This window comes from Ictalurus furcatus, chromosome 4 (genome assembly GCF_023375685.1).
Source record: "Ictalurus furcatus strain D&B chromosome 4, Billie_1.0, whole genome shotgun sequence".
Classification (NCBI taxonomy): domain Eukaryota; kingdom Metazoa; phylum Chordata; class Actinopteri; order Siluriformes; family Ictaluridae; genus Ictalurus; species Ictalurus furcatus.
Window position 1 is genome coordinate 13,152,980 of NC_071258.1, and position 17,670 is coordinate 13,170,649.

The 17,670-nt window shown below is 37.3% G+C and overlaps 1 protein-coding gene across 1 annotated transcript in view; it reads right to left on the minus strand.

Moving 5' to 3' along the window:
- The window catches only part of megf11 (multiple EGF-like-domains 11), a 137,710-nt gene that overhangs the window by 81,565 nt on the left and 38,475 nt on the right, over positions 1–17,670 (minus strand). The window contains exons 2-4 of the mRNA XM_053623042.1: positions 10,868–10,993; positions 6,363–6,464; positions 5,730–5,830 (exon numbers count right to left, since the gene is read on the minus strand). Coding sequence (XP_053479017.1) covers positions 5,730–5,830; positions 6,363–6,464; positions 10,868–10,983 — 319 coding nt within the window. The 5' untranslated portion in view covers positions 10,984–10,993. The remainder of the gene's footprint in view (positions 1–5,729; positions 5,831–6,362; positions 6,465–10,867; positions 10,994–17,670) is intronic.

The window sequence follows — 17,670 nt, forward strand, 5'->3', positions numbered from 1 at the left end:
GCCAGGGCGGCACCAAAACTGCTCTACTCAAATATTAGACTATTTGATAAAAAATAAAAACAAACCTCATGATTCCCAGTCCCAGGTCCCTCACTTCAGTCTTGGGTTTTCCCAAGCTTGGCTTTCTCACTGGGGATAAAGGCACACCTAAAGCTGCCTTGATCTGTACTGTTAAACATCTAAAATTCTATTCTAATGTCAAAAGACAGAAATAATATTTATGTGCTCAATGTAGTAACTGCTAGGATGTTATTTTGGGAGTTACTGTGTGCTAATGAAAACATTATTGATCACTATCAATGTTGAACAATGTTAAAGCAGTTTCCTTGCTTAGCTGCAGCTAATCCCATAGCTGATACTTGGGCTGAGCTTTTAGACTAAAGGCAGAACAGAGACCTGTTTCTATCAATAAGCACAAAAAGATAATCTTTTTCCTCAGTGGAAAAAGTTGAAATTGACACAGATCTTCTCTTTCTCAGTCACAGAGCTACAGTCTCGATAAGGCTTGGGATGGGTAAAATATATGGAGTATAGAGAATACATTTGGTGCACAAGCTGTTTTCTCTATATACTCCATATAAATAATAGAGAGCTTCCAAATCAAACAACAAAGGGTGACATGTCATCTGCTCTCAGCATAATGACAGTGGCACAACAACTGTTGGGTTTCTATGTCTATTTCATCAAAATGAATAAAATTCTCTTTGATAGAACACAGGAAATAAAAATCAATTGAAGAATTAATGCGACCGTAGATAACTGCATTGTAACGTTGTAATCAGCATACAGGCTGTCAAGTGCTTATTTTTCTTTCTAGATTTTATTGAGCTGAAGCTCAGTTTAATGGCTGCTGCAGCTTACACAGGGTTAGTAAAAGCAGTTCAGCATGGTTCCATGATTTTTCTCAATGTTCTAGATATTCACCTGGAGAAACAGGCAATAATTAACTTTGGATGATTCAAATTAGCTCAAAGAGACTGTGTGGAATATACTGTATTCCCTTTTTGCACTGATAACGAACCACCAGCTACAGTTTGGAGGTGGAAAAAATTCTAAACCCTTATTTGTTTAAATACAAATTATTCTTACTATTCTTTAAAGTACTTTTATTATGTTCAAGTAAGAAGGCAACTACATGAAAATCTGTAAAGAGTTCCCCTTGATGGGAAACTGACACAGTAGTTTAACTGAGGTCAGAGAGTCTTTGTATTAAGAGACACAATACCAGGTTCTTGTTGGATTAGCTCATGCTGATCCTTGCTTATGATCACCCATACCTGATCGTCATTCAAAAATTCATTTGGCTAGATGTACTTTGAAAAAAATAGAGAACTGGGTTAGGGTTTTTGCGTGTTCTGCTCTTGAAGTCTTCTTTGAATGGTGGATTGTGGTACTTTCACCCCTGCCCTGTGGAGGTTGTTGTTGTCACTGAATGTTGTTTTGGGGTTTTTCTTTACAGCTCTCACAAAGTTTCAGTCATCAACTGCTGTTGCTTTCCTTGGCCAACCTGTTCCATGTCTGGTGAAACCCAGAGGCCTGTTTCACGAAGCAATCTGAACAAACTCAGAGTTGCAGAGTAAGTTTTCAGATGACAAAACCAAACAAATCTAAGCCGCGTTAATTAAGGTTAACAGGTTTCATGATGCTGGTTATCAACTTTCTCAAGTCAACTCAGGTTTTAACCATGAATAAAGGTTTACTCAACGTGTGTGTACACATAAAATCCAGACATTTGCAGCAAACAGCCAATAGTTTACAACATCGAAAAAAGCAAGTGTGCATACTTTCAATTGAAGAGCAAGAAATTATTATGTGGAAATATGAGGAATTTAAATCTACACTAACTACAAAAAGAAACACCATTTCAGCTGCCAAAGCTTGGGAAAACTGCTGATTGTGTAAATGCCTAAGCTTACTTTTATAGGCTCACAATGAGAACAAATGGATTGAAAACATACTGTAACTTCAACATATTTCAAGTCATGTTATTTATTTTAAATTTAAATATGAATAAAATAAATATACATTTGTGAAAATATATTAGGACAGGAATAATGCCATCGCATGACATGTATCACTTGCAAAGAACTGCAAAGCAACACATACAGTTGAGGTACAGTAAGAACGTGGCTTTGGGGTGTCAGATTTTTCATGTGCAGCTCAAGAAGCCGGCAGAGATAAACAGTACCATCTACCCAAAATCGGTATCTTTCATACAGATGGTCATCAGGAAAAGTCAGCATAAACATGCGAACACGTGGCTTAACTTGCATGCATCAGATTTATATCACTTTGCTCACAACTGATAGGTCCAATTTGGGTTTGAGTTTTCTTACCAAGAATAACACCTGCTCAGGAGAAGGTTAGCCATGGAACATAAGTTACCATGGACATAAAACCCACTAAAACTCAATCCACCTTGTTGAGACCAAAAAAATAGAGTTTGCTCAAACTTACCTGTGTAGCAACCTAAACCGGCTTCGTGAAACAGGCCTCAGGGCTTAACCAAGAGTAGACATTAGGAGCTATTAAGTATTTAAACAATCAATCTAACAGGGCACACCTGGGCAACGAGAACCACCTGTCAGTCACGTGTTCCAATATTTTTGATCACTTGAAAAATGGATGGGATCAAAAAAAAAAAGGTGCCACGATCTAACTTGTTTAACACACCTAAATGTAAATATCAGCAAGTGAAAGCTGAAATTCTGATTTATTGTCTCATTCATCTTTTGATCTCAAACCCAACTGTCTTCACTGAATAGCAAAAACAAAAGTTTTGACCTGCTCATCCCAATACTGTTGAATTTGGCCTGTATATATGGATGGTGCAGTGACGCAGTGGGTAGCTTTTCCATGTCAGAGCTCAAGGGTCCTGGGTCAATCCTGAGCTTGGGTCTGTTCACAGTTTTGCATGTTTTCTCTGTGTTTGTGTGAGTTTCCTTTGGGTTCTCTGTTTTCCTCCCTCTGTCTGAAAACATGGAGGTGGTGGATTGGTTATGCTAAATTACCCATACGCGTGAATGTGTGTATGAATGCTGCCCTTTGACGGACTGGCATTCCATCCATGGTGAATTCTCCCACCCTGCACCCAGTATTACAGGCATTAGCTCCAGATCCTCAATGACCCTGACTAAGATAAAGCTGTTTTACAAACAACTTAGTACATCAGGCTGTCCTTTTTGCCACAGGTCTTTGCAAGATCTATAATGTTTATACTGCATTACTTTCATGCTTTCCTTAGTCTTCTTGTATATCCTACACTCTATGGGCTATATTCAGTTAAGTCAATATTTATGCTGGGAAAGCTTCATGTGCTCAGAGATGGGTTATGCATGTGCTTATAAGTCGATTTTCTGAGTGTGGCATTCAGATTATGCAAATTACCTGCATGTAGTTGCCTCCGAAGTTGCCAGAAATTTCTTGAGTAGAAACATCCAAGATGGGGTTGCTCAAAACCATCTAGACCACAGTCTTTAAACAAAAGAACTTGCCTTTAAACCTCCCAAAAATCAGAAAATGTGATAGATAATGTGTGCTAAAGAAGGAAATAGCATTTCTTTTTCTTTTTGATCCTTTTTTATAATATGTTTGCTGTCAAATGTAATATCATGAAAAAAGCAAGAGACAATTAAAACATTTAAAAAATTATATTCTAATATGATGAGATACGAATGAGAAGATGACAAGCATTGGATGAAAAACTTCTAACAGAACGCTAGAGTACTGCAAATATATTGGTGCATGAATAGTTGTAGTAGTAATTATCACACTAATCACTGCAAATTTAGTTTCATTTAGCAATATGGCTTCCACACTCATTATTCAGAAGTTCATAAAGTAGCACTTGATCCGGCACATATTATATATATTTTTTTATTTTAGGTGCTGACAGTTAATTGTGAACACAATTTAATGAAACCACGAGATATTAAATCAGTCACGAAGTCACGAAATCATAACGTCTGCACAGGATGTAGACTATTTTACCATACTTTTAATTCGCTATTTTGAGTTGCCTAATTAATAAAAGTATGTTTCTGTTAATTTGATGCACTCTCCTGTAAGGAAAACATGCAAAGCATGATTTGAAGGATAAGCTGGCCACTTACAGATCACTTTAAGATCATTTGTAACCTTTTGTTGTAACATTTTATTTTAAAACATAAAATGTTTTAGGTCAGAATCATGTGTACTGTTTTAGGCAAACTCAAATTCACATGCACTTCTCCTGAAGTCTGCAGATACATCTGAGATCTGAATAGTGTATGTGAATTTGATCACCTGTATGTGCACAATTTCTGCTTTAAATCCTCACTATGCATGTATAATTTGTATTATTATAGGTTTGTCGATGTGTCAATGGTTTGACCCGTTCTGTCTGTATTGAAAATAATCCTGGAAAAGCCTCAAAGAACACGCTCAGCACTTCTGCCCTTCCACTTGAGAATCCAGATGTTACAGATGCTTCAAGATCAGCAGAGTGATGGACTAAGTCAATAAATTTAGCTCAAGTTCCTGAAGTTGCAGAAATCTTCGGAAACCTACTTTCAACGTTGACACTTAGAGGTTCCGATGCTACATTCAGCCTAGATCCAAGAATTCTATTTAAAGATATTGCAATGTACATCATTCCAAGAAAAATCCATGTTACTTCACACACTAGGAAGCAGACAGAGCATTACACCACAGCGGACAATAGGCATTCCCAGTGCCTGCGTGCTTTTCATCAAGACATACAATATGCAGAGAACGTACGACACTGCAATCATCACAGGTTAGTCCAACAAGGGAAGGAAACGAACAGCAACCCTGGGTGCATACTAAACAGATATCCATCATGGTTAATAATGTTGAGTAGCCGTGGATGGATCAAATCCTATTATTTATTATGCTACGTGTGTTGATTCTTATCCCCTCCCTGGAGCTCAGTGAGATTGTCATTTACTCCATCACCTTGACACAGTGCTAGGTGAGGTCCTTTCACTAGGAGATTTGTCAAACAACTGCTGAACCGTATCCTCTGAGGTCTTGGCTGACTGATAGGATCCACTCACTCATGATTAAAGTGAATTAGGTGAAAAACAACTCTGGTATGTATGCGAAAGGAGCACCAAGAGCCAACCAAACACATTCACAAATCCAGAAAACTACATGGTTGTGAGGGAAATGCAAATGTCTAAGATCTTCTGAGCATGAAATTCTCAATCAAATTTCACTTTTTAAATACAACCCATTATAAAATATGTATGATAAATACACAGAACATTCTATTTATGCTTTTAAATAGTAGATGAAACCTGGGAATTAAAGTTTAAACATTGTTTATTACTCTCTTACAATGGGAATGAGAGCAGTGTATTCTGAAAGAAAATCACAAATAGGACATCTTATTCTCAAACTGATAATTTCCGTAAAAAAACAAACAAACTGATAAGTACTAGTGTTGCTCCGAAGACTGCAAAACATGAGCAGGGACAATAATGCAAGGAACAAATTATGGACGGAGGAGCAGAATTGGACAAATGCATCTGAGTAATGGCTAAGAGCCTGATGCATGCCTCCAGAGGGACAAGATGGGAAAGTTAAAGGCTTTAGAGGGCATCGCTCAAGAAGGCAGAAGAGATGAATACTTTTATCGTTGCCATAACTGCAAACGAGAATGGGGGAAAGTGGGTGGTGTTGATTTAATGGGAAATTAGTTTGTAAAAATGCAAAGAGGCACTCACGGACACACAAGTCACCACTCTCAAAGTAGCCCGGGCAGCACTGGGAGCGGCGACGGTACATGGTCCGTACCCCTCTCCGGTATGCTGTTTTGTAGCTGATCCTGAAGTGAATATACATACACACAAGTAAAAGGCGGGAAAAGCATTTATAGAAAGGCAAGTAAATTCCTGTAGAGCACATACAGATAAAGAGATAAAGCCAACTAGCAGTTAGTTACTACTACACTCCCTCTCTCTGTTTAGTTAAAGCTGGCCTTTGATCACTAGACAGATTAATTAAACATAATTACTCAATATAATTAAGGAATTTGAAACAATCATTAAAAAGCAGCAGGTGAAGGACACCTCCCTTTCAGGTTGAATATTGCAAGGCAGTGACTCACTGACTTCAACGTTTTTATCTGGGAACGTCAATGATAAAGACTTTAATGTGGCTATTAAATCTGATGCAGCACATGAGGACAGTCAAAAGGCTATTTCCATTTTGGCTATGACCACTGCAATCACTGTCAGTTACATTAGAATAGTGCTATTATACAGAGGCATACTCAGCAACCCTTCCTTGGTAGCTTGTCACGACTGAGAGTTTGGTCAGGGGGTCAGTATCAGGGTCGGACTGACAGAGAAGCTTACCTGTGTCTGGTGCATTTGAACCAGTTGAGTATGTCCGTGCATCTGGTGTAGTAGATCTGGTCAAAAGGATGTGCGTATGACTCCTGAACTGTCACTGCATAACTGATAGAAGAGAACGGCAGAAAAAGTAGAGTCAAACACCTATTGATTGATTTCACTCATTTTGCCTTCACAGGTTTTCTGTCAGGCTGAATTAAAAGGGCCCTGGCGACAAACCAACAAATGATTTGAGATGGCAGAACCTGCTAAGAGACATGTGATTAATCCATGGATCATTTGTAGTATAAACATTTATTTGTTGTGTTGTAAACTGCGCTTTGATTAGATCAGTATTATACTTGAATACAAACACTTTGTTTTCCATAATTGCTCAATTTGTTTCCTGTTCTTCCCAAAAAATCAAGATGAAATGAAAACTAATGTTACATCTCCTTTCCAAACATAACTTCAGAACTACAAAGAATGCATAATTAACTCATTCATCATCAGGAACTGCTTTATCCTAATCAGGACGGCAATGGATTCGGAACACTAGATGTGACTTGGGAATCCACCTTGGATAGAAAGCCATGAGAAACTCCATACTGACAGTAACGCAAGCTCACGCTTGAACCTGGGACCCCAGGGATGTGAGGCGGCAACGCTACCCATTGTGTCACTGTGCTGTCCATGACAAATGCTTTTTAATAAAAAAAAAAATGTTTTACTGTCTATTTTTCCTTAAATTGCAGCCAACAATATGACACCAAAACCCTCCCCCCAAAAAAACCTCTCTTCAGCGAGGCACTATGTAATCTTATATATGCCAGCATTCTTCCCCAACGATACTGTGAAAAAAATAACTCTGCTTATTTTTCATAACTGACATTCCCTTGCACAACTCATAATTATTCCAGGAATATGCTTGCAAAGATTGATTAAGGCAGAGTACATTGATCAATTTGAAGCCCGTTTCATTTTTAGAAATGTATCCTTACACACACACACACACACACACACACACACACACACACACCTACAAACTTAAGATCAATAATGTCCTGAGCATTTACTGATTGTAACTGATCTCCAGCAAGTTTTGCCAAATCAACACTCCTCAAATACTGTCCTTCACGTCCTGTCAACTGTCTCAAAATGTCAATACAATCAGGAACCGAAGGAAATCTAAAACTCTTATTAGCTGTGTGATGCTTGCCAATTCTGAATATGCAAGCAGTGTTAGGCATTCAACATTTCTATTCTGAAACTAAATGACAAAAAGTTAAGTAGCAACACAATACAACAGGACAATGTTTTGTTAGGGCACATTTGACACCTATGTTAAACCCTTGAATATGCAGTTTTAGATGTCCTTCCATTTCTAGACATAATGTAATTGCCAACCAATGGAAGGTAGATGTAAATAAGAGAGACAGATCTTAGTCCTCAAAGAAGGAGCAGAGACTTAAAATACAAGCTGCTGTAAACAAGTTCATTGTTTGAATAAGATAACTGAGCATTCAGAAAAATAAAAACCCTGAACAATTGTTAGCTGCAGTACTCAGTTCTTCGGTCCAGCGTACGTGCTCTGTGGCATTAAAGCTTATAAAAGTGTAACCAAATCTCAGGTGGTCATTTGCCTTGCCTGTCTGCTGAAATTTTGCCTATAGTCAGAATACACTGGAGTTGCTACTGGACACATGACACGACTGTCTGCAGCATGCAACTAACGATTATTTTTGATAATCAATTAATCTGTCGATTATACCTTCGATTGACCGATTAGTTGGATTAAAAGGCCAATTTTTACTTTTTGTATTTTTCACATTCTGCCCGATGTTGTCCTTCAAACATTGTGCAAATTGAAAAATTTATTAAATGTACCTATGTGGGCTATGCTATACACTGTGCTTAGTATTAAAAAAAAATTATAACATTATATTATAACTGTTACGCCACGGCGAACACGCGGCCACAATACTCATCTTGCAGCGCCGCCTGCGAGCATGGCGGACAAGGACTACACTTCCCGGCCATGCCCACGCTCAAGTGCGCCTGAATATTGAGTGCCAACACCTGTGCCGCACCTCGTGAAGTAAACGCTCAGTTCTCGTGACTTAGTTGTGTTACCAAGCCTTTAGCTATCGTCTGGATTTTCCTGGTTCTTGGACTTATCTGCCTGTTATTCGATTCCTGTGTTTACTCTTCTGTCGTTTCTACACACGCTACCCTGCCCGTCCGTGCTTGTCTCCAACAGGTATCGTGACAATAACATTATATTTTGGAGAAGAGAAAACAAAACCACTAAGCACATTCACTCATCTGAACACGGTAACATGTTACTTTATTCTGTAAATGTATGACACTTCTTACATTTCTATACAATTACATGTTATAACCCTATTACAGTTACTGCTCTCATAAAAACACAATTACTTTTGTTTCCAAATATCACTAAATATAGCATCAAACAACATATTTAATCAAAATAAATATTTTAGTCAGAGTTATTGTGCTTCCTTTCTATTGCGCGCTGTTTGATTGACACACATGCATAGACACGCACTCATTCAGTGAAGTTTAACGGAGACTCACTCGCTGTCCGGACGAGTCTTTATGTAAAATGGAAATACTGGAGCAAATTTGTAACATTTACAGATAAGGATATAAAGGTTAAAAATTTCATTTCTGCAGTGAAGAAAACATATCTGGACATCACAGACCCAACTAATCGATAATGAAATTCGTTGTCGATTATTTTAATTATTGATTACATAGTCATTGCAGCCCTACTTTCTAGTGATTGTATTCCTGCTCGTAGGACTTTACTACAAATCCACAACCCATCAGTGTATTATTTTTTTTTATTTCAGAGTCTATTTCTTACATAATTTTTTCAACATTTCTGTATATGTAATAAAAAGCTCTAATGAGGTTATGGACTGAATAAAGGATTTTATTTTATGCCTTCCGAATGGTTATTTCAGATTCTGTCTGTGCTTTTGTAGTCTGAAGAACACTGCTAGCAGTGACAGCAGTAATATTGCAGTAATTCTCATCTCAGCATGCTTGAATATGCCAGGGACCTGCAGATTCTAATATTACTGCCCTTTCCCTATAAATGCACTCTAGAATCAATTACTAATCCCCACATTCTAGGCCTACAATTCTCATTAAAGTGCACCTATTATGCTTTTTCACATATTACCTTTCATGTAGTGTGTTATATAGCTGGTTGTGAATGTAAAAAGTCTGCAAAGTTTCAAAAATGAAAGTGCATGACCAATGTAGTTGTTGACTCCCAAAAGAAGGAACCGATTCTGAACAGCTGAAATGAGTCGTCACTAATTCCAGACTTACTTCCTGTACAAACGTACATAGGTAACAAAAAACCCCACCTCTGGTGTTCACTGGCTGCTCGTGAACAACGTGTATTTTGACCCACCCTCAAACACTACAGTTGCTGTTGTCCTGAAAGAATTAAGTTCATAGACGTTGCTTTCTGTGCTGCAAAACCACTTTGCATACACTACCAAAGGATGAGGATGTAAAAAAAAAAATGTCCTATTTTAAAAAGATACCACAGCAGTTCAACTCCGACCTTTGTTTGTGTTCCCGTCATTTCACTGACAACTGCTTATCCAGTCTAGCTGAAGTCAACGTGGGAATTGCGAAACAATTATTCATTAAAGATGGGGCCATACCCACTTTATTTGGACCATTTTGCACCTCTGGGTCACAACCTGAAAGCACGATTAATTATTCGTGCATATATTTTCTACCGAGTTTTATAAATGAGTAGTTTTGTGTTGAATATGTGTACAACCAGTGCACAGCTGTTAGCCTGTTAGCCTCTGCTGACCGGCTAACACACATCACTGCCAAACTACATATAATATTACTACTGAGAAACGTCATGTTCTCGTCGTGCTTGTGCTGGTGGTTCGGATTGCTTTTCCCGATGTATCACCATCGGACACGGGCTCAAATTGATAAGGTAAAACCGACATTATTACTGAGCTGAAATTCAGATATGGTAATAGGAGTTTCCTTCCCAACACGCACTGTAAGCGGTAGACCAAACACAACAGACTGGGACATCTGACCAATCAGAGCAGAGTAGGTGCTCTGAAAGGAGGAGTTTAGAGTGAACGGATCCTTGAGCAAGTCATTTGTGACCCTGAAAAAAAGTGGTGATACTGCATTGTAAATTATGAGAAAATTAAAGTGTTTCTTGACCTTGGATGCATGTAAACCTATTGTATGAGACCTCAAACAAAATTAGTCATGTTTATATAGCTTAATAGGTGCACTTTAAAGTCAACATTTTTGGGGCAGCTTTAACCATTTCTTGATTGTTTATAACCTAATTAAGTTCATCCAGACACACTATCACACTATTATATTATAATGCTAAAATCTGAATGGTTGGGGTGTTCACTGTACTGGTATTAAATGAAAGTAGTACTATTAAATAAATGAAAGATGATGATGAAGGCTGAAGTGAGAGAGAGAACACTTCTCACCTCTCCCAGTGACTGCAGACGTTTGGGTCATCCGGGTTTAGACAGCACACACTCATAATGAGCACCAATACAGCCAGCACAGGCTGAACTAGAACTGAGGCCTGCCTAGGCCCCATGACCACACTCCTGAGAGAGAGTAAAAAAGTGAAAAACAAAAATAGAAAGAAAGAGAAATCATTAGTAGTTTTATTTTTAATTGTTCTAATATAGTCAGTGCTACATTCCTGGAAAGACCATGAAAAGGTTTGTTCTATCTACAGTATGTCACCCTCTGGGATTATCCATATTACATTTGGTAATGTCTGATCTATGAAATATACCAAACTGAAGATCTGAAACAAACCTAAAATAACACTAAATAATACATGTACCAACATTTTATAAACAATACAAATAAACATACTTTTTACCCCTTTAAATATAGTTCCTTATGTTAAAGAACAATGGTATAAGTTTTGTTTCTGAAAGCTGCGAGGTGATTTACACAAAAACAATACAAAACAAAAAAAAAAAACTTAGCTTCAATATTTTAGAAGCTTTTTTCCCCCTACTCTGGTGACCTGAATTCCCCTGACAAAGGAGTGTGTGTGTGGGGTGTGTGTGGGGTGTGGGGTGGGGGGGGGGGGGTGAACATAAAGAGAGCATTCATTTAAGTTCTCACTATATATTATTAGAGAGTTGACAGTGGAGGAGCCTGGGAATATGATGGATGCAAATGATAGTGACATATGTGATACATGCTTGCCTTTACCTCTATACAAAAGGCTTGACTTGACAAACTACGTACAGATGTTCTAACGTGCTGTTGTGTCAGTGGCATGCGTGTATGACGGAACTAATGAGATCCCATGGCATATGTGAGCGGTAGATAGTAAAGGTAGCTTTGACAGTCTGAAGCCAAGGGCTGTGAGTAAATCAATATTAGTTTATTGTAAATACAGCATTATTTTTTTGTGGTGTGAATTTTCAATATGGTCCATTATCTCCTGATATAAACTCTCTTGGTGCATGTGTGTGAAAGAGAGCCTTTATTTTGCTTCATATTTATGTCTTACTAGATCTGGGTACCTATAATGGTTCATATGTGGGTCAGTACTTGATAACATGGGCCATCACACATATAGACAGGTATGTGCACTTAATTCATGAGTGAGATCAAATCAATTGCCTTCACTTCCCAGGAGCACTTGTCCATCTAATGATGGAGGGGTTAGAGTTGTGCTACCTTATGCTCTTTGATGACTCTTTGGTGATGCCCACACCCTCAGCTCTGTACTCAAAATTCACTGGCCTTTTTTTTTTTTTTTTTGCTCTGACTCAGCAGAGAAATGCTGCAACTCTATTATGCTGAAATGCTAAGCGTGCACTATGTTTTCCTAGGTGACTCTCATGGCCTTGGTCAGTTGAATGCACACTGCTGGTAATCTTTAGACAGTATAAACTTTCTAATATTATGTAAGCAGAACCAAGATTGTGCTAGCATGAAATGTCAAGTACGCCTGCTGAATACAGTCATAGCTGGCCAAACATTGCATTAGACATGACCAGACATTCACGATCAGTTTTCAGTTCGACAAAGCCCATGCATTACAGACTACTAGATTTTGTGGTAGGATCAGTTAGTCTTAAATCAAAATGCCTTTGATGATTTCAGTACAGCTCTAATCAACCAAACTCCAAGTGGATTTGTGTGAATGTGACATATTGTGCTATTCTCAAGCGTTTAAGTAGAAAATCCTAATAAGGGCCTGGGCATCCAATTACTGAATGATTCCTCTTGAAGAATAAAAAGATCCTAATGGAAACTGATTTTGAAGTATTAAGTCTGGGTAGAAAAACAAGAAGAAGACCTGGGAGACACACCTGAGACAATAGAGAGACAGATCTTGAGCAGACTGTGAAGTGGACATGACAGCCGATCTTTCACAGAAGAGGGAATACAGAGAGGTAGACTACACTGACTGTGAAAATGTACTTTTACCCACTTTAAAAATGCACAATATGCAAGAGATTTCTATTTTTGTCAAGAAAGTTTGGTAACACTTTATTTGAAGGGTACCTACATATGAACTTTATAACACATTCATAACCATTACTTTAAGCTTTTATAAAACAATGTAACAGGCTTTATGAAAGGCTTATGTCAAAACTCATCAGGTGGTATTACAGGTTTTATGCAATATGTCACATAGGAGTGGAGAGAAAAAGGCTCCAGTGCATAAAACATTCAAATATTACACAAAACTATTATTAAGCAGCATTAGACAATTTATAAAAATATCTTAAGCAATATCTCAGATTACGAGTGGAGACAAAAGGCCTCTCATGACTGATAGACAGTTAGATAACATGAGCTTTGGGATGTGGTGAAATATGTCTGTCAACTTACCTTTTTTGAACTGTTTACTTAATTTCTGTAGGAATACGATCGCATCCCATTTACAAATCTTTTATGAACATTTATGCCGACGTTATGAATGATTTTAATTCCCTTAAACTAAAGTGACAAAACATTTTCCATTCGTTACACTGTCATGAAGCACTATTCCCATGTAATATGAATTTTAAGTGATATATGCCAACATTATGAATGATTTCCATGCACTAAAATGATACACTATCAAAATGCATTCTAGGGCTGCAACAACTAATCGATAAAATCTATTTTTATTTTTATTTTTATAATAATCGACAATTAAAACAACGAATTTCATTATGGATTAGTTTGGTCTGTGACATCACTGTGGATAACCCCCGTCAGTGACATTACTTCACAATGGTGAAAAATACATTTCTATGAATAAAACACATCTGAAAAGCAGTGGAGGTCACAGAGTGAGCAGCTGCAGGAAAAGTGCATGATCCAGGTCGTACAAAACATGAGCATGTTTTATATTAAGCGTTTCAAACAAACTCATAAGTGTATTAACGTGGCTTGTCGTGTCAGATACTGAGACAGATGTCTATGCTGTTTAATGTGTTCCAGACATGTTTTCTTCAGCGTAGAAATGACATTTTTTCCTTTATATCCTTATCTGTAAATGTTAGAAATTCACACCAGTATTTCCATTTTACATAAAGACTCATCCTGACAGCAAGTGAGTCTCCGTTAAACTTCACTGAATGAGCGCGAGTCCATGCATGCACGTCAATCAAATTTACAACAGAAAGGAAGCACAATAACTCTGACTAAAATGTTCATTTTGATCAAATTTGTTGTTTGATGCTATATTTAGCAATATTTAGAAACATAAGTAATTGTGTTTTTATGAGAGCAGTAACTGTAATAGGGTTATAACATGTAATTGTATAGAAATGTAAGAAGTGTCATACTTTTACAGAATAAAGTAACATGTTAATGTGTTCAGGTGAGTGAATGTGTGGGGTTTTTGTTCAAAATATAATGTTAATATGTATAGCATAGCCCACATAGGTACATTTAATACCTTTTTCATAGCCTTCAATTTGCACAATGTTTGAAGGACTATATTGGGCAGAATGTGAAAGAATCTTTTTTCGAAAAAATACAGAAAATAAAAATTCTTTTAATCCAACTAATTAATTAATCAAATAAATAATCGACAGATTAATTGATTAGCAAAATAATCGTTAGTTGCAGCCCTAATGCATTCTTTATTTGTTATTTTGAATTTTACATCAGTTTTTAGTTTTGTTTGCTTTGGTCATAGACAATTACTGCGTTCACATGGACAACAATAATCCACTCTTAATCCGATTAAGACCACACTCTAATTAAGGTCATAATCGAAGTAAGCAATAATCTAATTAAGACAGGTGGCGTACTCCTGTTTTAGTCGCATTATGGACGTGTAGTAGTGACATGTAAACACCTTAATCACATTATGAAAGTCGTGTGTGAGTTTTCACCGCATATTGCGACAGGACACGATCACACACGGCAGTTTTACGTTTTACGGCGAACAAGAGAGTTCGGCTGTGTCCCAAATCGCATACTTTCCTACTATAGGCCTGTAGTGGGGGAAAATACATGTATCTCGGCTACTATATAGACATTAAGTACGCGATTTGGGACACACCCACCACTTAAAGCAGTTGTCTATTAGCACTTATAGCATGACAAATAATTAACTGCACTTAAAGCGTTCGTAAAAAAAATAAATAAAAACACCCAAAACTGTATACGGTACCATAACGAAGACGAACTGTATGTTGATACGTGAAATTCTGGAGGGACGTTGGATGGCGTGGTGCGGTGACGTAATGACGCGGGCTGTTAATCTAATTATGTTCTAAAACATGTAAAACGGGAACATGACAGGAGTATTCTAAAAGCGACTCATGTAAACACCTTAATCACATTATTATCTTACTCAGATTAAGGTCTTTAAAGATATATATATATATATATATATATATATATATATATATATATATATATATATATATATATATAACGTAGAACACAAAGACAAAAAAAATTTGTAATAAATAAAATAAAATCACATAATTATACCAGTCAAGGGTCAATCTCCCTCTAAAATGTGTAGACATCTGGCTAAAGCAACAACCCTCCTCCACTTTATTCATCATATGGTAGGTCTAAACAGTTTACCAGTGAAAATCTCACTTTTCCTCCAGACTGTAATTAAACCATATGCAAGAAGCTTGTGTTGTGCTGTACTTAGTGTATGTAAGGAATTCAACACCAATATAATGAAATCAGGATATGGCAAAATTCGAACCCCAAGTACCTCTGAAAGCAATACCAATAACACTATTTTGGGACACAGGACAAGGCTATGACACAGATCATTGTAATACAATTTGCATTTGTCACAGAGAAGAGAAAGATCTGGAAAAATCTTGTGCAATTTTGTCTTTGAGTAGTGCAGTGTATGAATGATTTTAAACTGAAGAAGTGTATGTCTGGTATTAATAGAATGTTCATGAATTTCCTCAAGGCTGCTCTGCCAGATCTCTTTGGGAATATGCATCCCTAGTTTTTAATTACATTCATAGAAGGGGAGCTGATGGATAGTAGCATGTCATAGAATTGTGAAATTAGTCTATTACTACCACTACCAAAGTCAAGATATCTGCCAAGATCAGTAGGTACTGCACACTCAAAAGAACAAATTATTCCTGGGAGTCAAACATTTTCTTGATGTAGAGATTTCTATATTTGACTATTATTATTATTAGTAGTAGTAGTAGTAGTATTGATTAATTAAAGAAAAGGACACACTCATTGTCCATCTAGCTGATGGACTGAAGGCTACAAATAGACTTACACAGACAGAGAAAGTGAAACCATCCCTTTAAAAATCCTTATATTCCAACAATGTCCACAAAAATTCTCTTTCCCACTCTCCATAGCAGTAAGAGAAATTCACATACAGGTGTGTATACTTGGTAAAATGACCCCTTAAGGATCCTAGTGAGTTGACCTTATTGTTAGCTACCAGAGCTATTTTAACTAGCCATGTAGATTTTTGCCCCATTATAAATATTACAAGATAATGAAGTGAGAATACTTAGGATTACATGTGAAGTGAAATTACATCATGAATGTAATGTTGAAGGTTTATTAGTATAGGTGTTTTGGATATGCTGCTATGGTTTTTAATCATGATAACTGTGGCTAAACATGGCAGTTAATGCTAATTAAATGACCTCCATTTGATTTTCCTCAGGTGAATTATAAGGACCTTGTGAAATCCAGTGACACTGCTGAAAGCATTATTGAGATTCCTTTTGGAGATGTTTTACTTCAGATTTGGTTTAGGTTTATAACTTTCTGCATGAATAATTAATTAGTTATGGCATTTATGTATGTTTTATTTAATTGTCTACTCATATCGACCACATACAGCATTTGTTCTCCAGGTTTCCTATCAATACAGAGCTGTCAATCACACTCTATACTGTTGGGAAAGCTACTTACCTGGTACCTGTGGTTATATATATATATATATATATATATATATATATATATATATATATATATATACACGTTTTTGCCTGGGGCTGGGGACGGCCTCTCACAGTATATCCACTACTTCAGAGCAGATTACACTACTAAGGGAATGCACCTGGGAATGGAAAGAAAGAGAGAGAGTAAAAAAAGTTGCAGAAGGGTACAGAGAGTGACAGAGAGAGATAAACAGTGAGTAAACAACATTTGATTGAGAAAGATGGGGCTCAGAATGCCCAAAGGGAATAATCGCGAGAACAAATAAATGTAAGAGGTACACTGAAGTAAAGACTCTGTGAGAGAAGCAGTGGGACTGAAAGTAACAGCTGCTAAATTCCTCATATAAAATCTACACGGTGTCTCTGCATGAAGATGATGTGCTGGGCTCACTCTTATCCTGAAGACACACTGGGGTGATAGACTACATTATCATAAGAGCCTGTAGTGATATCACTGCTCATCTTCATAGCCGGCACCTCAACAGGCTCCTCAACAATACGGCATGAGAACAAGTTATTGATGTGTATTAATGACACAATTTCAAGGGCTGCTGTGGATGTCATCTAAGCAAAGGACAAGTGTTCCTCAGGTTTAATACATGGCTTGATCTGTGTGAGTCTCTCTCTCTCTCTTGCTCTCTCTCTCTCTCTCTCTCTCTCTGTGATAAATATGTAACTGCAAACAAAAGGACACTGGCCTCCTTTCCTCTCACATGAATACATAATTCTGCAGTATGCTCCTTCACATGCAGAGGAGCCCTATCAAAGTTGTAGCAATTCAGCTTGCAATGATGATGGATTTATAGACAGCTCAAACCAGTATTGAGACTTCCGCTTTGGGGGACTTT